Here is a 21829-nt window from a genome sequence, read left to right on the forward strand (position 1 = left end):
GGGAATGTTTGATAGGAAAATTTGCTGAACCCAGGACCAGTTTCCAGTTCGAGAGATAGGTAGGTTGGGTCAATCAGTGAGGTGGGAGGAAGATCAGGGGAATGCAGTATTTTGGAAGCTATGTGAAGAAAATGTTTCAAAAAATAAGAAAGGATAAACTATCAGATGCCTCTCGTTTAGGAGAGGCAAAGACTGTGGATTTGCTGTTGAATTTGGTAGCGTGGAGGTCACTGGTGACACAAATAATGTGTATGGAGTGGGGTGCCTGGCTGGAGGCTTAGGAAAGAATGAGGAGGCATGAGAGACAGCAAATGCAGAAAACTTGGAGGAGTTTTAGATAAGACACATCCTTCCAGCCTTCTGTGTGCATGATTTTTGGCTCTGGAGCTGAGTTTAAAGTAGCCTTTTCTGACAGATGCGTGGCTAGCATGGCGTTATTGCTATCTAGACATTATTGCTGTGTTCTATTTTGTTGGTAAAAGATTTCTGTTCTTGGTCAACCAATATCTTTGTTATTGTTCTGTTACACCATGACCAAGACAACTTATAAAAGGAACCATTTAATTGGGGGCTTGCTTACAGTTTCAGAGAGTTAGCCCGTGATTGGCTTGCCGGGAGCCTGGCTCAGGCATGGCACTGGAGCAGTAGTTAAAAACTTAGGTCCTGATCTGCCAGCAGCTGGCAGGCAGATTGAGACTGGGTCTGGCATGGGCTTTTGAAACCTCAAATCCCAGCCCCAGTGACACACCTCCAACAAGGCCACATCTCTTAATCCTTCCTGAACAGTTCACCAACTGGGAACTCAGCATTCACATGTTTTCACCTATGGGTGGTGTTCTAATTCAGATCGCTAGAAATGGATCAGTGGGCTGGCAGTGGAGCGGATGGAAATCCCTGCAGGAGTTTAGTACAAAGGAGGACCTGGAGCTGGGAAACTCTTTTTAACGAGTTCAAGTGTTAGGGAAGGGAAACTTTACAGATTGTAGCAAGTATTGGGCCTTGTCAGCTCCTTGACCTTCTTCTAAACTTTTTTTTTAATTAGATTTTTAAAAAATACCAATCCAAGTTCCCAATCCCTCGCCTCCTCCCATTCTCTCCACACACCGTCCCACCCCACCCCCATCCAATCCTCAGAGAGGGTAAGCATATTAATTTGTAGAAGGTCCAGGGCCCTCCCTACTATATCTAGGCTGAGCAAGGTATCCATCCAGAAGATTAGGATCCCAAAAAACCAGTACATGCAGTAGGGATAAATCCTGGTGCCACTGCCAGTGGCCCCTTAGTCTGCCCCAGTCATGCAACTGTCAACCACATTCAGAGGGACTGGTTTGGTTCTATGCTTATTCCTTCCCAGTGCAGCTGGAGTTGGTGAGCTCCTGTTAGCTCAAGTAAACTGTTTCAGTGGATGAACCCATCATGGCCTTGACCTCTTTGCTCATATTCTCATTTCTTCCACTCTTCAACTGGACTTTGGGAGCTCAGTCCAGTGCTCCGATGTGGGTCTCTGCTTCTGTTTCCATCAATTGCTGGATGAAGGTTCTATGGAGATATTTAAGATAATCATCACTAGCCAGAACCTGGAAACAACCTAGGTGCCCCTCAACCAAAGAATGGATAAAGAAAATGTGGCACATTTACACATTAGTGTCACGCCCCACCTCGTCCAGCAAGGAAGACGCGACACCCGGAGCTCTTCTCACTGCAGTTTTATTCCAGGACTTAATTCACTTTCTCTCTCTTCCCCTCTCTCTCCTTCCTCTCCCAGCCTTTAAGTAGGCATGGGCTGCCAATCCCAGATTGCCAGGTGGGCACTGCTCATAGGCCCACGCATATGCAAGCAGCTGATGATCATTGCGTGATCATAGCATAGGTCAGGCCTTAGCCATAGGAGTTGACTATACATCTCCATCAGGTGTGATTCCATGCAGCTCGCTACAATTAGAGTACTACTCAGTGGTAAAAAACAATGACATTTTGAATTTTGCATGCAAATGGATGGAATTAGAAAACACTATCTTGAGTGAGGTAACCCAGACCCAAAATGATTAATACGGCATGGACTCACTCATAAGTGGACACTAGCTATAAACAAAGGACATTGAGCCTATAGTTCATGATCCTTCTAAACTTTTTTTTTAAATATAGACTATTGAAGAATCTTGTCCATATTTTTCTTGGTTTATAAGGAAACCTCACTAGAAATTAGAATATGCTTCAACTTACCAAAATTTAGGTGAGTCTTTTATTATCTACATAGACTTTTATGTGTGTTCTTACTCCTCCGTGTGTGCATGTGTGCATGTGAGTACATGTACATGTGTGTGTTCACGTTGGGTGTCTTCTTCAGTCAGGTCCATCTTTTTTTTTTTCAATTAAATTTTCTTGTGTGTGTGTGTGTTGGAGTGAGGGTGGGCGTGCCACAGTGCGTGTGCAGAGGTCAGAGGACAGCCCTGTGGAGTTAGTTCTCCTTCCACTCTGTGGGCTTCTGGGGATAGAACTCAGGTCATCCGACTTGTGCTGCAAATGCTTTACTGCTGAGCCATCTTGTCACACTTCTACTTTTTGTTATGTTTTGTTTTTGAGACAGTCTCCTATTGAAGCTGGAGTTTACTGATGTGGCTAGCAAGTGCTAGGGCTCCACTTTTCTCTGCCTCCCCAGTGCTTAGATTACAGATATGTACAACTGTACCCAACTTTTTTCATATGTTCTGGGGAGCCAAGCCCATGTTCTTGTGATGTTTGCATTGCTTGAGCTTGTCAGCAGTAGCAAGGCCCAGTGGAAACTAATAGATCTGCCCCAGGACGCAGAGTTGTCCCACTGCCGGGCTCATGAGTGACAGCTGCTTTCTTTGTCCTTTTTTCCAGAGTCTACATTGTTTGCTGAGCTGGGATACTTCACAGATACTGATGAGGTGCAGTTCGATGCAGCAAATGAAACTTACGTAAGTCCTGGAGGAGGAATAGTGAGTGACTAATGCAGAGGACTTCAGAACAGTAGTTAGGCGGCAGCTAAAAGACATCATCAATCAGGAGTGTTAGTAGCTCCTTTGCAGTCAGTAAATGCAGAGCTATAAAGTTCCTGAGTGCTGGTTTGATAAGACTTGTTGGCTTAGCATATGTTAGTCCTAGGGTGGTGACTTTAAAGTGATTTTTTTTTCTTTTTCTTTTGGAGACAAGGCTTCATTCTGTAGTCTTGGCTGGTCTGGGACTTACTGTGTGTCTCAGCCGGCTTGCAGTTCCTAGTAGTCCTCTTGCCCCAGCCTCCTCCTCCTCCTCCTCCTCCTTCTTCTTCTTTTTTTTTTTTTTAATATTTATTTTTATTATGTATACAATGTTCTGTCTGTGTGTATTCCTGAAGGCCAGAAGAGGGCACCAGACCCCATTACAGATGGTTGTGAGCCACCATGTGGTTGCTGGGAATTGAACTCAGGATCTTTGGAAGAGCAGGCAATGCTCTTAACCACTGAGCCATCTCTCCAGCCCCCCTTGCCCCAGCCTTCTGAGTGCTGGGGTTCTAGGGCTGAACCACCCCACCGAGTCCTATTTTTTGATCTTTAGATACTTTGCGGCTCGTGGTAATAGTAGTAATAAGAGGCACGGTGAGTCATAGATCTAGTCAAGCTTACCGGCTTCCTTTTTAAGAGCTCTAAAAATTAGTCATATTTTTACCTTTGCTTGTGATTACTCAGAGAACTATATAAAAACTGTTATTGGAGGCCTGGAGAGATGACTTAGTGGCTAAGAACACTGGTTGCAATTTCAGAGGACCCTGGTTCAATTCTAAACACCCATATGGCCTCTAACAACTGCTTATAACTCTAGTTTGAGAGGATCTGGAATCTGCAGACACTGCACATACATGCTGCACAGACATACATGCAGGTAAAACATATCTACATAAAATAAAAATAAATTAATTTTAAAAGCTTATTGTAATTCTTTGAGCCATTAAAATGAAAATGACTTAGTTTTTTTTTTTTTTTTTTTTTTTTATGACAAGGTCTCATTATATGGTCCTGGCTGGTCTGGAACTTGCTATGAAGTGTAGCTTTGAATTCACAGAGATACACCTGCCCCTGCCTCCCATAATTTATTAATTATGTATACAGTGTTCTGTCTGCATGTATGCTACAGGCCAGAAGAAGGCACCAGATCTCAATATAGATGGTTATGAGCCACCATGTATGTGGTTGCTGGGAATTGAACTCAGGACCTCTGGAAAATCAGCCATTGCTCTTAACCTCTGAGCCATCTCTCCAGCCCCGGGTTTTTTTTTTTTTTATTAATATATATATCTGGTTGCCTCATTCTTTATTACCTCTACCTGCTGAGTTGTCTTATTGGTCTTAAAAATGGGTTTTGGGTTTATTTGTTGAATTTATAAAGATTTTAGAAGTTCGAGAACCACAGAGAGGCGGGGAAGAACATTGTCTAATGGTACTTACCACCTTCATGATACCTGCGTTGTTTTTGGCTGTGTCTGTGTTCTTTCTTTTACAAGGAGAGGATATGAATAACTGTTTGTTTGGACTAGTTTATCTAAAACATCTCTCTTGTTGGATCTGGATCTCTCTATGGCAAAAGATTCATTTTGTGAATTTTATTTTATTTTTGACAGGATTTTTCTGTGTAGCTTTGGAGTTTGTCCAGGCTGGCCTCGAACTCACTGAGATCTGCTTGCCTCTGCCACCCAACTGCTAGGATTAAAGGCGTGCGCCACCAACACTTGGCCATAGGGGAAACGGACTCCATGACTCAAAGATTAGTGAGATTTATTGTCACCATTTTGTGAATCTTAAATAGTCTGTTTTCACAGAAAAGAATAAATCTTTGACTCATGGAGTCTGTTACCTCTTCTAATTGTTCTTGTCCTTCTGTGAGCCAGAATGGCTGCATCTCTGGGTTCTTTAAAATGCGTTTGCAGTGTGAAGTGGTTGGCTTAGATTCTTTTTTTTGGGGGGGGGATTTTTGAGACAGGGTTTCTCTATACCTTTTTTTTTTTTTTTTTTTTTTTTGGTTCCTGTCCGGGAAGGGAACTAGCTCTTCTAGACCAGGCTGGCCTCGAACTCACAGAGATCCGCCTGCCTCTGCCTCCCGAGTGCTGGGATTAAAGGCGTGCGCCACCACCACCCGGCTGGTTTAGATTCTTTTTATTAGATAGGGTAGTAGCAATTATGTTATTCGTAGTAAACTGCCTGACGGTTTGATTCCAAGGTATGTATATTTTGTTCTAATCATTTGCTGGTATGACACCTACAGGAAAATCATTTTGATCATCTTAACTTTGATTTGGATTTAATGCCTTGGGAATCCGACATTTGGAGCTCCAGTAGCCACTTCTGCTCAGGTAAGGATGGGCTTCACCCTTCAATGCTCCCACCAGACTCTTGGGATAGTTCGTAATACTTGGATTAAGTGGTTCAGAAAACCCTGGCCAACAGAGTTTATGAAATGAAAAGGGTGAGGTTAGGGTTACCAGTAGTTAGGATCCTGATAGTGGGGTTCCTTGCATTTGATGTACATTCTTCTGAGAAAGGGGCACAACTTGGCTAATGCTGTATTTTTCAGGTGATCCAAACTTTGTAATGGCAACAGAGAGAACAGGAAATTGGCAGAAACATTGTATTTGTCTCCTGTGTTGGTTGCCTAGTATGTAATGATAGACCTGTCACAGTCTGTCATTCAGAGCAGATCAACACACCATAAAACCCTTGTTATTTGAACAGAGAGTTCAACTGCAGTTTTACAGTAGTTTACTTTAGGTTTTAATGTTTAATTTAATTTTTAAAAATTCAAATTTAAAGTTTGAGTGTTTTCCTTCATGTATGTCTGCACTGCTGTGTGTCTGGTGCCCAAAGAGCAGAAGAGGTGTCTGAGCCCATGAACTAGAGTGTGAGGAATTGAACCTGGGTCTTTCAGAAGATTAGTCAGTTCTCTTCCCTCCCTTCTTCCCTCCCTCCCTCCTTTTTTCTCTCTTTTGTCAGTTCTTAACTATTGAGCCATCTCTAGCTCTAATGCTGGGTTGTTGGGTTTTTTTTTTTTTTTTTTTGAATAAAGCTTCTATTTCTCTTTAGCCCTGGCTAGCGTGATTACACGTTATACATTTTCCCTGACTTCATGCAGCTTCTGGGCCACTCAGGTTTTGTTCTACAGTTTTGTTATTTAAGACCCTTGAGCCAACCTACTATAGGATAAAAATTAGACTTTTTTTTCTTCTAAAGAAAATAACATTCTCATAACTTATAGCTTCTTCTTACTAATACATCTTACCTTGTTTGTTAACTAGATATGAAAGTTATTCCCCTTAGTCTCTATTAAATTTTTTTCTAGTGTGTGTGTGGTGTATGTGTGTAGTATATATATTTATGTGTGTGTGGAGGCTAAAGAAATTGTGTCCTCTCCTCTCACTTAGAAATATTTTTCTGAGTATGACTGTTTTGTTTGCATGTATGTTTGCGCACCGTGTGAGTACCTGTTGCCTGTGGAGGTCAGAAGAGGACATCAGCTCCCCTGGAGCTGGAGTTATGGACAGTTGTGAGCTGCCTCATGGGGTGCTGGGATCAAACCCTCCTCTGTTAGAACAGCAAGTGTTCATAGCTGTTGCCTCATCTCTCTAGTCCCCTTCACCTTCTGAGTTATTTTTTTGAGACAGGGGCTCTCCCAGAACCCAGAGCTCATGTTTCTTGGTGAGGCTGGCAACTAGTAGCATTGATTTTTTTTTCTGGTTTGTTTTGTTTGTTTTTGAGATATGGATTTTCTGTGTAACTGCCCTGGCTATCCTGGAACTCACTTTGTAGACCAGGCTGGCCTCAATTCACTGAGACCTGCCTGCCTCTGCTTCCCCAAGTGTCTGGATTAAAGGCATGTGCCACCACCGCCCAGCTCACTGATATTTTTAAGGGAATATGATAAGATTGGGTTTGAGTGTGCTGAGAGAACCTGGGGCAGGTTGTTACAGATAGGCCAAGGCTGATAAGAGAAATTGAGGGATGTTTTCTCCTGTCTTCTAGTATGTTTCCTTCTTGTGTGCCACATCTATACTGCTAAAAGGAAACTGACTTAGAAACATATTAATAATTAATGTCACAGATTATAGGAATTGAGATAGAGTGCATATAATCAGCACATTCTCCCTGTTAAATACCTTCCTGTCTCTACCCTTCCTGTTCTCCTTCCTCTGATGTTCTTATTGCTCAATTTCTGTCTTCTCTCATAGACTATGGGTTACACAATGTTCTCCAGTCCAGATTCCTGATCCATAGACTCTGGGAACCTAATACGATGGTTGTTTTAAGCTTCTTAGAGTTACACAATAGTAATTAGAAAACTTGGGTGGGATGTAGCTCAGTGGTAAAGTGTTTATATAGCATGCAGAGTCCTGAGGTTGACATTCAGCACCCCAAAACAACAGCAACAGCTAACTAACCAACCAACCAGACAAACAAAAGCCAAAAATGTAGCAAAAAAACAAGAATCTAGTGAGAACATTGACCTTGTATTTTCCATATTTTATGGTGGGAGTCAGGAGCTAAGCAAGATCAGTAAAATGAAGGGGAAGAGATGGGTAGGATATAGAGGGGAGAATGCTGGTTATTCTTGTTTCTTTTCTCTTTCTGGGTAATTGACTTTTTGTATATGGTCTATATAATATTGAAAACATAGAAAAGCTTGTATAGTAGAAAAATGTTTCTCCTATTGTTCCTCAGCCAAGATAGGAAGTAGCAACTATGTAACCGATTTCCCCCTTTGGGCTCTCCTGAGAGCAAGTGCAGATGCAGCTTCCTACAGGAGTGGAAGTGTACATTGTTTGCTGCTTCTGAGTTTCTCATTGAAATGACACACTTTTGTAACCTTCCCCTCACAGCTGATAGAATTTTAAGAGACCATTACTTTCTTTTTTACTCATTGCTTTGCATTTGTATGGATGTGAGTGTAAAACCTTTTCTCCATGTCTTTCAGTTAAAGATATTAAGGTAGAACCCCAGCCTCTTTCTCCAGCTTCCTCAAGTTGTTCAGTCTCATCTCCCCAGTCTGTAGACTCCTGCTCGTCAACTCAGCATGTTCCAGTAAGTGGCTAGTCTACTGTGATGAACTGGGTTCTAATGGGGGAGGCAGCTGACATTACGTGTTTCAAGGAACCTTATTTCTCTGAGGAAAATGTGACTTGACAAGGGACTCGTGGGAGTGAGAAGGCTGTTAGCTTCATAGATTTGGCTCAGCCCCCTTTGTTCTTACTTTCTTAGTGTCTAATGGTCTTTGCTTGTTTGTATATTTTCTTTCTGTACTTCCCTTTCCTCACTACTAGAGTATACATTCTTTAAGGACGTGGAGGAATGTAAGATTTATAATTCCTGGCTCACAGAACCTGGGATATGATCTGTTTAGTTCAGGAACTCCTACCATTGTCTTTGGCATGAACTAAGATCTTTACAAAAGTCTGGTAGCTCCTTTGGAATGTGTCTGTCTCAGCTTTGAGGTCAAGAAAATGAAGTACCTGATTAAATATGAAAAAGGTAAAACACAAGAAGAAAAGTCAAATTAATGTTTCATGTTTTATCTGTTATAAATTGAGGTATCTTTATTCTGGAAGGTTCTATATTTAACCAATTACTAAATCTTGGTGATTCTATTCTCTCTTCCTCTTCCTCCCCCGCCCCCTCTGGTGTGTGTGTGTGTGTGTGTGTGTGTGTGTGTGTGTGTGTGTGTGTGTGTGTGTGTGTGTGTAGATGACGACCTTCAGGAGATGACGACCTTCAGGAGTTGGTTCTTTCCTTCTCCCTTGTTGGGGATCGGACTAAGTTTCCCGGGCCTGTATGGCAAGCATTTTTACCTGCTGAATCATCATCTTTCCAGCCCTTTTTTCACTTACTATTTCTCACCTTTTCCAGGTCATCATCATCTGACCTTAGGCTAAAAGACATTAGGATTTTAACTGGTGGTCTGCCTTTCAACTCTCCAAACCTTTGTTGGTAGATCTTTAAAGATGAATCTCCTAAAATAAAATTGACTAAGTTCTTTGCCTTGTAACCTTTTAATAACTCCCAGATACTTAAAGTATGACATTAAAATCCTCTGTGTGCTGAGTCCTTCAAGATCTGCCCATGTTTACCGCTAGCTGTTTTAGTCTTGCTTTGCACCTCCCATCGTCAGACTCCGCTTAGCTTGAGCCCTGTGAGTCTCCTCTGAGAGCCGCTGTCGGCTCATGCAGTCCTGTGCTGGCGCTTTGCGGCACTGGGCTGTGCTCTGGAGACAGCATCTAACCATAGGGCTGTATTAGTGACTTCCTGTTGCCATGACAGAACCCCTACCCGAAATAACTCAGTGAGTAAAGGTTTATTTTGGTGCATTTGTCTTGGAAGGGAAGGTATGGTAGCTGCGGAGTGAGGATGCTGCTCTTGTTGTAGCTGGTCAGAAAGACAGATGAATGTTCCGCTCTGCTTGTTTTCTGTGTGCGCACATCTAGGGTGGGTCTTCCCAGCTCAATCTAATCAAAGCTCCCTCATGGATATGCCTGGAGATTTGTTTTCAAGGCAGTTCTAGAGCCTCTCAAGTTAAGAGTGGTGTCATTCATGTGATCCTGCTGCCTCAGGATTATAGAGTTCTTTTAAAAGTAGAGTCTATGTCTGGCTTGGGTTCTTTTTTTTTTCTCCCTTTTTTTTTTGTTTTGTTTTGTTTTGTTTTGTGTTTGAGGCAGGGTTTCACTGTCTAGCCCTGTCTGGCCTGAACTAATTTGGAGATCAGGCTGGTCTTGAACTTGTGGAGATCCTTCTGCTTCAGCCTTCTGAGTGCTAAGATTAAAGATGTGTTCCAGGATACTCAGCCTGGTTTTCTATTGCTTATTGTTTTTATTTCTATATTTATATAAAATATAAGTATTAATATATAATAAAATATATAACAAACATAAATATATAATTAAATAAATATATAGACTAAAATATAAATATGTGTATTTTATAAATAAAAACATATTTATTATTATGGTTACTACTAGTACTGCTATTATTATTATTGATACTCTTCCTCATCCTCGTTTCTTTTTTCTGCCTTCTACTTCTCTTCCTCCTTTCTTTCTATTTTTACTTCTGTTTTTCAAAAGGTTTTTATCACTCATAAAGACATTCTCTAATGTTTAGTTATTTATTGATTTTTTTTGTTTTTGTTTTTTGAAGCAGGGTTTATTTCTCTGTTGCCCTGGCTGTCCTAGAGCTCATTCTGAACCAAGCTGGCCTTGAATTCAGGCATCTACCTGCCTCTGCCTCTCTCCTGAGATTAAAGGTGTGTGCCACCACCTTCAGGCTATGTTTTTATTCTTTTTTTTTTTATCTTGCTTACATTGTTTTTTCATTTGGAGTAACCTTAAATTTGAAAATATTTTGCAGAGATTTTTGTCTAAACCATTTGAGAGGTGGTTGCCCCCGGTGGACTGAACTCCAGATACTTTTAACGTCTCCCTCCTATGAACAAGAGTGTTTTTATTTAACAATACAGCCATCAAAACAAGGAACTAAACATTGATATATAATAATAATTTTACGTGTAGCCCCCATTTAGATTGTGTCAGATTCTCCAGTACTGTCCTTTAAACCAGCAAAAGCATCTATGTCATATGTAGCTTTCTTACTGTTTTACTTTTCTTCTTTCTTGACCTTTGTGCTTTAATACCCCATCACTTGGATTGTCAGGCGTTTCTTCAGGATTGGATTCAGATTTTGTATCTGTGGTAGGAATGTCACAGATAGGATTCTGTGTCTGCCTTTTGTTTGCTTTTGCTTTGTCTTTGAGATGGATCTGTTGACGCTGACTTTAAAGTTGCTAGTTAGTGGAAGATGACCTTCAGTTGATTCTCCTGCCTCTGTCTTCCAAGAGCTGAGGTGATAGGCACAAGCCACCCACCGTCTGTCTTCTCATTTATTTTTGATGCTAAAGCTTCAGTGTGGTGACACAACTTGAGCTTGTACGTCAATGGTGACAGTTACCTCAGTTAACTCCAGCTCCCGCCAAACACGCAGCTATGACTTTATTCTTTTTCTCTTGGCTAGCTGCCAGCATTTTATGAAAAAGGCACTTTAAAATCATGAAAAAGTCCTGTTTTTACAAAAGGAATGTTTCCATTTTTATTTTGTGTATGTGTATGATGTATGTGTGTATTCATGGATAGGTCACAGGGAGTGTACTTAAGGCAGACTCTGCCATGTGGGTTCTGGGAGTGAACTCAGCACACTTATTTATATTACTCATTTGCTTGATTGTGTTAGCGTGGGCTCACTGTTGCCCATTTCATTTAGATTATATATAATCATTGCTGTGGTTATTTATTCCTGTTGCTCCTGTGATCTTTTACTATTTCCGTTGTGTTTAGCCATCTTACATCAAGTCTCTCTCCTGGGCCATTGCTTTACTTGCCCTGACTTCTCAGATCACAGGGTTCCCTGTGAATGCCTTCCCTATCCTTCAGGTGCTCTGGCATGGCCCCCAGGCATGGATGGTGGTCCTGCAGCTCCACCTAGTGGCTAATGGTTAAATTATTCAGGAAGAAATAGTTTCTATGTATTAATACAAATTTCTCATAAGGTTTTATTTTTAATATATAGATCTCAGATTAATTTGAAATTATCTTATATGTGCTACAAGATACAGGCTTAATTTTATGTTTCTCCAAATTATTATCAAAATGTTTATGCCAATATTATTTCTTAAAAGAATTATTTTTCTACTAACTGATTTCAGTTACAGGCACACATTTTAAATTTATGCAAATGATATTATATTAGGTCTCCTATTTAAATATTTATTATTATTAATTTATATTTTGGGTATTGAGACAAACTCGTGCTTTGAAGGTCAAGATAGCCTTGAACTTAATGATTCTCTGCTTTAGCCTTTTGAGTGATAAGGTTAAAGGGTGAACCACATTCCTGGATTTTACTTACTTTTAAAGATTAATTCATATTGCTCTATATACATAAAATCTGTTGCATCTAACTGCATATTTTGATAAGCATTCATTGTATTTTACCCATATCATGAAGAAAATATTCTCTTGTGGGCCTGTGTCCACACAGAATCCCTTTGGGAGGAATGTCCAAGAATAGTAAAAGCGGGTGGCAGGCCACAGGCACTCATTTTGACAAGCTTCTTCGGCTCTCTGGGAGTTGCCGCAGGTACTCTGCAGGCTCATCAGCAGTGTTTGGGGGCCTTGGAGCTTTTCTGCTAATGCTTGATGTTATCTCGTTTTTTGTTGTTGTTTAATTTTGATTTCCTTGATTACTGATTATTTTCAAACTCTACATTTTCATTATGCATTTCTGATCTTCTATAAATTGTTTATTCTTGTCTTTTTGACAGTTTTTCTATGGATTTGCTGTCATTTTTGTGTTATTTTCAAGAATCAGTTGCATGTTTAAGATATTAAACTGTGTTCTGCGGTTCCTACGTGTGTGCTGGTGTATAAGGAGGCTGGTTCCTCAGGAATACCTCACCTATGTGAGACAGCGTCACTTGCCTTGACCTAACTGATCAGATGGCTGACCAGAGAGGCCCAGGGATCCTCCTGTCTGCACCTTCCCAGCACTGGAACTAGCAGTGTGAGAGGGCAATTTAGTGACCCATTTCCCCAGCTCTGAAGTTTCAAACTCTTGCTGGGTTTAGGTATTGCTGATCTCATTTCCCTATTAACTGCCAACTTTGTAGTCTTTATGACAGAGAAACTCTCAATTGTCAATTAGCCTCCCCCATCTTTTTTTTTTTAAAAGATTTTTGCTTTAGATAATTTTATATGTAGAAGTGTTTTGCCTACATATATGTATGTGCATCATGTGTTTGCTTAGTGTCTGCAGAGGTCAGAAGATGTCAGATACCGTAGAACTAGAGTTACAGGTGGTTGTGAGACACCTTGTGGATGCTGGGAACTGAATCTGGGTCCTCTGCAAGAATAGCAAATGAAAAAGTATAGTAATAGTAGCTCTTGCCTTATGATGATAAGTAAATGTTTGTATGACTAAGAACTAAGTAAGCTCCGAAGTTTGTGGGACGAAGTGGAGAGACGGATGAACGATTTCTGTTTGTTACACGAGTGCAGTATACAGATTACAGATGCTACTTAAGCTACATCCTTGAGGTTGATGAGAGTTGATTTATCAGTAGTCGCTTCATATTGTACCTTACCTTCGCAGTAAGTTGTCCTGCACGCTTCTCATATGCTCTTGTTCCCTAAGTAATTTGTTGGCCAAAGATTGTACTCATGGACATCAATTTGTTTGTGTTTTGCTGCAGGAGGAGTTTGATTTGTCTTCCAGCTCCCAGTCTCCCCTTTCCTTATATGGTGAAAGCTGTAACAGCCCCTCCTCTGTAGAGCCACTCAAAGAAGACAAGCCTGTCATTGGTCCTGGAAACAAAGCTGGTATCCGTCTGTCTCCCAATTTCTATTATTTCTATTTTAGATAACGTAGGTTCCATTTTTAAAAGGCAAATATTGGATTAAGCATATATTAAGCTGGCTTATATTTTAAAATTAGTGTATCATTTTATTTTATGTATATGGGCGTTTTATCTGCATTTATGTATGTGAATCAGCTGTGTGCCTCCTGCCTCCAGGCGCAAAAAGAGGGCTTCAAATCCCCTGGAACTGGAATTATAGGTAGCTGTAAGCTGTTCTAGATTTCAGGTCTTCTTGAAGAGCAACCAGTACTCTTAAGTGCTGCGCCATCTTTCCAGCCCCTAAATGAGTATATTATATAGTTGTTGTTCTGAATGATTACTGTGAAGAGGACAAGGGAATAAACTCTTTTGTGAAGGGCCTTGTCTTCACAGGTGAAATACACTTAAAATAGACATAGATTCTGTCATCTTCAGGAGAGGTTGTGAAGGTCCTGGGAAAGAGACTGAACGTGAGGTGATGACTCTTACCTCATGCTAGTCTAGACATTCATTATTCAGTAATTTTAGCATCATCCCTACCAGTTCATGGTCCCCCTTCCCAAAGCTGCAGAAAGGACGATCCCAGACTGAGGGCTTTCTTCAGTCCAGTCATGTAAAGAATGGCTGGTTTATACTCACTGATGATTGTTCTTAGAAGTCAAGATAACACATAGAGGAAAGAATATAATAATATAATATAATATAATATAATATAATATAATATAATGTTTTCTTTATTTTCTTCAGATTGATTTGAGGTTTTGTTTTGTTTTTTTCCTCCAGAACATGGACTGACTCCAAAGAAAAAAAATCAAATGAGTTCAAAACCTTCAGTTCAGCCCAAGCCTTTATTACTTCCAGCAGCACCTAAGACTCAAACAAATGCCAGTGTTCCAGCAAAAACCATCATTATTCAGACACTCCCAGCCCTTATGCCACTGGCAAAGCAGCAATCGATCATCAGCATACAGCCTGCACCCACTAAAGGTACCTGTGTAGACTATGGTGCTCTGTGTTTATTGGAAAGCACTAAGGCTTATAAAACAAGTTATTTTAATTTGGGTTATAATTTTTGAGCATGCACCATGGTGTCAGGAATTTCCTTGGATCTGAGGATTTTGCAGAGATGACTAATGTAGTTCCTGTCCTTGTGGGGACAGGGTTCTACAGATCACTGACATCTGTTGCCTCTTCTTTTCTTACAGATTTTATTGGGATAATATCTGTATTTAAGGCACCAATTTTTTGTTCTTGTTGATTTCTTTTTTCTTTCTTTTAAAATTGTTTAAGTTAGTTTATATTTTAAATCTTTTTATTCTTATTTTTTAAAAAATTGTTAAAATAAAATTTTATTTTATTTAAATTGTTTTATTTATTTAAATGATTTTATATATATCAATATAATATAATATATGTATATATATATATATATATACACACACACACACATTCCTTTCCCTTCCTCCCTTCTCCCCTTCTACCATCTCCCATGATCCCCATGCTTTTTTATTTCTTTTTTGAAACAGAATTTCATTATGTATCCTTTAGTGGCCTGGAACTCTATAAGTAGACCAGGCTGACCTCAAATCAACAGAGATCTACCTGTTTCTGCATCCTGAGTGTTGGGGCTAATGGTGGGCACCACATTTGTCTGAGGCTTTTGATACTGTTAAATCATTTACAATGAAGAAAATTTGGGAGATTTTGTTTGTATTGCTACTTTATTCTGAGATTATTGTAACTATGATCTGTTTTGCTTTGTTTTGTTTTTGAGGGGTGGTTAGGATTTAAAATAATAGGGACCATTTTAAATCAAGTATGTGTTGAGCAGTAACTCTGGCTCTTAATTTCTGAGGAGACTGTGTGGTTTGGTAAGCAAGGCATTGAACTAGGTTTTTGAACTGACTGCTGCCAGCTAGCTCAGAATTGGTGTTTTTCTGTATTTTACCCACCAGATGGCCTCATGTACTTGGGTCTACAAGAAAGTTTACTATGGAAAGAAGTTGAGATTTGAGGGTTTGGTAATCTTGAGTTATGGGACATCCCCTAGGCAGATTTGTCATCATTGTCTTGCACTGATCTCTGTGCAGCACTCATTTCTCAGGACTGAATTTAGTGGCAACATTTAGCACTAGGAGTTAATAGGGCACGTGTAAGTAAACATCGGTGTTACATTTACTTTTATGGCTGTATTTGCATTTATGAATAGCTAGCTCGTTTCTTTGGAGCATGGTTTCAATGAGAGAGGCTTCATAAATTCGATCTTGTGTAGTAACCTTGTTTATTAAATGACCATGGGCAATTAGACATCAATAAAAAGAACTAAACAAAAAGGTTCCCAGATAAAAGAACAATGCTGATAGATAAAATAGTTTGAAATACCTTCCTCCATTTAGGATAAACTCTTTGAAATAAGGCAGAAGACTTACTGTATATTCATATATAGAGTTTTAGGAATAGTTCTTAAATCTTTTGCCAAGACCTCAAAATGATTTGTGTATTTCTGAAAGCTAAGAATTTGAGTTCATGAAGAACCTTCTTATAGTTCCCACAGCTATTAAAACATGTATAAAATTCTAAGTCTGGTGCTAATATGGCCGTGTGTAAAGGAGGTGGTAGCCTCAAGAGTCATTTGGCTTTAAACTGTTGGCTATGCTTGAATGGTGGATCTCTGTTTGTTTGTTTGTTTTTGAGAAAGGATTTCTCTGTGTAGTCCTGACTGGCCTGGCCTGGCACTTCCTCTGTAGACCAGCTAACCCAGAGATCTACCTGCCTCTACCTCTGCCTTCTGAGAGCCAGGATTAAAGGCTTGTGCCACCACTACTGACTCGAGATCTTTACTTATAGCAAAAACCAAATTATTCTTTTCCAAGCATTTTATCAGTTCCAGAGGTTAAAATCATCCATTCTGAACTTCAGTGATTTCACATGATCTGAAGACTGTTTTTTTTTTTTTTTTGAGCATGTGCCAATAGGTTGTTTTTATAATGTAATCTATGGATTTTGGTATTGGTATTATAACTTGCAGATTAAATGTACGCCTTTCATATATTATTATTATTTTAATTTGAGAGTGGAATTAGAGGAAGAAAGGGCTGGGGCGATTGATTGCTCAGTCAGTAAAACGCTTCCCACATAAGCATGGGAACCTGAGTTCAGATGCCTAGCACCCACATAAAAAGCTGGGTAGGACACTCTAGTGCCTATATGGAGATAGGCAGATCCTTTAGAGGTCACTGAGCAGCGTCTAGTTAACTGATAAGGTCTAGTTTCAGGGAGAGGCCTGGCTCTAAAAGTAAGGTGGAGAGCCACTGAAGAAGACACCTGTCATCAACCTCTGGCCTCAACACACATGTACACACACTTGAAAACATACATGTACTACATGGACAAAAAAGAAAAATGGCAGAGATGTAATGCTTACAGATTTGAGTCCGTATTCTCTAATGTGGGGTTAAAGTGCTTCACAATTTGGTTCCAACTTAGTTTTCTAACTTTACAGTATAGCTTCATTATTTGCTATAGAACTTTGTGCCGGTCTAATTAACCTGGCATTGTCTCTTGAATTCTGCCAACCTGGATTGTTTTTCTATATTTTTGCTTCTAAGTCTTCTGTGCCTTGTAAGAATGTTGTAAGTAGAGCAGTTGAAAGATGATTAAAGCCAGACTATCTGAAAATGGAGAACCAGAGCTGTTACAAAGCCTAGCATTGTACGGGGTGGTAATTGATGGTGGGCATGTGTGGGGGAGGGAGGCCGTGAAGGGCAGAGAGGAAAGTCTTTTTGGTGACGTCTGTTTCTGTCTTAGCCTTTTTTGATGATACCACAAATCCCTGAAGTTAGGGGATGCATAAAGAGTAGCATCTTGTAAGCGGGGATGGTGGAGTGAAGCTAACTTGTCTGGCTGGCCAAGGCTTAGTAATTAATTATCTTATATATTATAATTAATTAATCTTCTAAAACTGATGAAATGTAATCATTTTTTTTCTCAGAATTCTGCCTTTTAATTGCGATTTAAATTTGTATAAATAGTTTCATACCAAGTGTGAGGACTAATGAGTTGATAGTACATGGAAGCTACTTTTTACGTAGAATAATAATGAATGTATGCTAAGCTGTTGTTATGTGCCAGACGTTCTTCTAAGGGCTTAAATACATTATCTTATTTAATAGTTACATATCTCTCAGGATAAGTATCAATATTTTTATTTTATAGATGAGAAAACTTGGTGCAAAGATATATTTACCAAGTTGACACAAGTATGTTAAAACAAAGTAGGTATTTTTTAAAATGGTTGCTATGTAGTTTGCAATCTCTGAAGAAAGTTAAAAAGAAAAAACTGATCATGAAGATCAGTGGTCGTATCATTCAGCACTGAATCCAGCTGTCGTCCATTAAGGGGATTTGCCTGTGATACTAGAGAGGATTTGAAGTGTTCCAGACGGATAAACCACCCTTTGGTGTGTTCTGTTTTACGTGTTTCCACACCAGGAACAGTCCCTATGTTCAGCTGTTAACTACTGAATGCCCCAAACAGTCCTTTGTTTTGTAGGCTTCGGCCTGGTCAGCACTTAGCAAGTAACTATGAGAGCCGTTTGTTCTTGGATAGACTGTAATAGAAATTTAGTGGCTCCTGCCATTCTGTCTTGAACTTGAACATGCCTAAAGTCTTTAGAGGACCCTTGATTTAGATGAAGTGAAGACAGTTGAGGACTTTAGGGTGTAAGAGCTTGAAATACAGCGTGGAGTAAAGGAAGCAGCGGTGGCCTGGTAGGGCGAGTTGTATTTGCTGTACAGACTGTCTTGGTAATCCTATCTCCATAAGATGCAATTCTCTTGGCTGGGACATAGGGACATGAGACAGGGGACAGTGAAATTGGATCTCTCTCTTCTTTCTTTCCCTGCTTTCCCCTTCCTTCTTTTCTTTCTTTTTAGTGATGGGAATTGAACCCAAGACCCTGTTCGTACTTGGCATGTTCTCTGCCACACCCACACCACTGAACTCTATACATTCCGCAGCCTTCTTTTCACTTTCTGTTTGAGACAGAGTCTCATTAGGTTGCTTAGGCTAACCTTGAATTCCCTCTGTAGCCCTAGTTGACCTTGAACTTGTGATCCTTTTATCCTGGATAGGATTATAGGATTTATAATGAGGATTATAGGCCTATACTGCCAGGTCCAGTTTTGGATTATTTTTTAAAAATTAGTTTTAAGGAATATTCACAGTGTTATTTACCAGTGCTTTAAATCTACAATTGGGTCTACAGGTCTGATCCTTTCTTTGAGGTAATTCAATGTGTTTTATTATCTCCTCTGTTCTTTGGAATAGACTCAAAGTTTGGAACAATGTTTAGAGGAAGAAGGCTTTCTTTTTTTATATAATCACAATTTTAAGCTTAGAAGGCATGGAGCATTGTTTCTGCGAGCGTTGTTCTCTTCTCCAAGTGTTGGTGTATGCCAGTGGTTCTGTGTGGTGGGGTGGTGGGGCTGGAGGAACGCAGTAGCCATACAGCACTTTGCAAGGCATCACATCTCTACTTGTTCTAAGATGTTACTGTAAATCTAATAGCTTATTTCATTTATTGTTGTACTATTATTTAAAAAAATTTATGGCTATATCTTTTGTTAATAAACTATAAATTAATTTTTTTTATTGTTTTGGTTTTCAGATGGTATCTTAATACATAGTCCAAGGCTGCTCTTGAACCAAAAACCCTCCTATCTCTGTCTCCCATCCATTATTATACCCAATACAAATTCACAGCTGAATTCTTAATAGTCTTTTCTCACTCTGCATTTTCACAGTCCATAGAAACCCACAGACACCATGATTATCTTATATGGCTGAGCTGTCTCTTTGAGTTAAAGAAGAGTACTTTTGGACATGGTAGTGTGTACCTATAATTTCAGCACTTGGGAGGTTGAAGCTAGAGAATTATGAATTGAAGTTAGCCTGGGCTACATAGCAGGTTGCAGGCCAGCTTTGAGCTACATCATGAGATCTTGTTTCAAAATCCCCAGGACTTAGTGGTAGAAGACCTGCCTGGCTTGTGCAAGGCCTTGGGTTCAAACTCTAATGCCCGAGAAGTAAATATATGCAGTTAGAAATCCTTCTCTTGCCGGGTGATGGTGGCGCACGGCTTTAATCCTAGCACTCGGGAGGCAGAGGCAGGCGGATCTCTGTGAGTTCGAGACCAGCCTGGTCTACAGAGCTAGTTCCAGGACAGGCTCCAAAAAAGCCACAGAGAAACCCTGTCTCGAAAAAACAAAAACAAAAAAAACAAAAACAAAAAAAAAAACCTTCTCTTCAGTTTTTACATTATAGTAAGTCTATCTTTTTAATACCAGCTTGACTTAATGTCTTATTCAGTGTTGTTAAAAACACAGTCCTTGTTCATCTATTATTTATATGTTACATTTTTTTATATTTCTGGCCTGACTATATATTCATAAACTACCTTTAACCCATTTCTCCATTTTAGGTGAATTTATTTTATAACAGAAGTCAGTTTAGGGGAAACGAGAAGATAAACATATTTAGCAGTGCTATCCCCCACTAAATTGTATGTATTTCAAATTTATGCAATTAATTTAAAATTTTCTTACAAACTTACTACTTATAAGTGCTAATATATGAATTGAGAAAAATGATGACTTTTGAATTCTACTTCTGGTCTACTTTTTGAGGTCACTGAAACAATTTTATAAATGTGATCTTTTTTTAGCCAAGACAGATGTTCTCAACAAAACAGGTGTTCTGAAAGTATTTTGATTTTCAGTTTTTCCCAACCCTTTGAAATATGAAACTGAATTTTATAAGTCATTTTAAACTGCCTGAACATAAAATGTCTGGTTGTCCTTGAAGAATTATAAATTTATACTGAGTTAAAGTTTCTGGTCATGCTAGTACCTTTATTCAGCTAGATAAAGCCAAAGGACACAGATATTAGGCAAGGGTTTCAATACCTTATATAATTGTGAAGGGGAAGGAAACAGGCGGGCACCATTTCAGTAGATCAGTGTTATGAGTTGTCTGAGGGTGGTGAGTGGAGTATGCGGCAATGAACACAAGTTTAAGATAGTGGCAACCGCAAAGACTAGGAAAAGAGTTGAGATCATTGCTTTGGCAGCAATCGGAAAGGTTGGTATTATTTATGGATAGCCATTGTGTCTGTTAACTAAAATTCCATCTCATTTTTTTTTTTTTTGGCATTTGACTCTTTCCTACATATTTGGATATATATGTATTTGTAAATATAATTTAAAGGATTTATTGTTTAAAATAAGAAAAATTCATATAGAAACTAATAAACGTTGGAAAATGTAGGTATGACAACAAATTTGTTATGTGTTGTTGTTATATTGAAGAAGATAAAAATGAACTACTGCCTGGTTTGTTTATGTTTCTAGTGAGTATTTTTGCCTCCTCCCCTCAGTACTGGGAATTACCTTGGGCCTAATGCATGCAGGCAAGCCCTTTGCCACTGAACTACAACCCCAGTCTCTTTTTATTTACTTTGTGAGATGAGGGTCTGAATGAACATGTGATTCTCCTACTTCAACCTTTATAGTGACTATAATTACAGGCTTGCATCATCAGGCCTGGCTTTAAAAAGGTTTTAAATTTAAATTGTGTGCGAGCACATGTGTGTGCACTTGAAAAAGCCAGAAGATGGTGTCAAAACTCCTGTAGTTGTAAGTTGCAGTTGTAAGCTGCTCAGCGTGGACACTGGGAATCAAATCTGGACTCTCTTGAAGAGTAGTAAACACTCTTAACCATTAAGCCATCTCTCCTGGCCTTTTTTACTTTTATCAATTGAGGCTTGCTGTGCTGTCCAGACGATCCACAGGTTCCTGGGTTTGAGTGGGTCCTTTGCCTCAGCCTCTCAGCTACTTAGACTATAGATATGTATCACTATATCTGACTTAAAAATAGATTGTTAGCTGGGCAGTGGTGGCACACGCCTTTAATCCCAGCACTCGGGAGGCAGTCGATCCCTGATATCGAGGCCAGCCTGGTCTACAAAGCTAGTTCCAGGACAGCCAGGGCTGTTACACAGAGAAGCCCTGTCTCTAAAACAAGTAAAGATTGTTAATGACGACTCAAAGAGGATGAACTTAGTTGGTCCCATTAAAAACACAGCATCGGAGTCCCCCTTAGTGTGTGTTGCTGTTGGTGATGTTTTATTTTACTGTGTGAAGTTCTTCAGGATTGATCTGTCTGTCTTAGAGGAGACTGAGTGTTAGACTGCTCCCTGAAGCCGGGCGATGGTGGCACACGCCTTTAATCCCAGCACTCGGGAGGCGGAGGCAGGTGGATCTCTGTGAGTTCGAGACCAGCCTGGTCTACAGAGCTAGTTCCAGGACAGGCTCCAAAGCCACAGAGAAACCCTGTCTCGAAAAACCAAAA

At 39.7% G+C, this 21829-nt stretch overlaps 1 protein-coding gene across 1 annotated transcript in view; it reads left to right on the forward strand.

The window, feature by feature from the left end:
• Window positions 1–21829, forward strand: part of Atf6 (activating transcription factor 6) — a 174991-nt gene that overhangs the window by 11545 nt on the left and 141617 nt on the right. Inside the window, exons 3-7 of the mRNA XM_050158193.1 lie at window positions 2866–2942; window positions 5260–5347; window positions 7960–8066; window positions 13276–13402; window positions 14203–14481. Coding sequence (XP_050014150.1) covers window positions 2866–2942; window positions 5260–5347; window positions 7960–8066; window positions 13276–13402; window positions 14203–14481 — 678 coding nt within the window. The remainder of the gene's footprint in view (window positions 1–2865; window positions 2943–5259; window positions 5348–7959; window positions 8067–13275; window positions 13403–14202; window positions 14482–21829) is intronic.

Source organism: Alexandromys fortis, unplaced genomic scaffold (assembly GCF_014885135.2).
Source record: "Alexandromys fortis isolate MF-2015 unplaced genomic scaffold, M_Fortis_MF-2015_v1.1 scaffold_106, whole genome shotgun sequence".
NCBI lineage: Eukaryota > Metazoa > Chordata > Mammalia > Rodentia > Cricetidae > Alexandromys > Alexandromys fortis.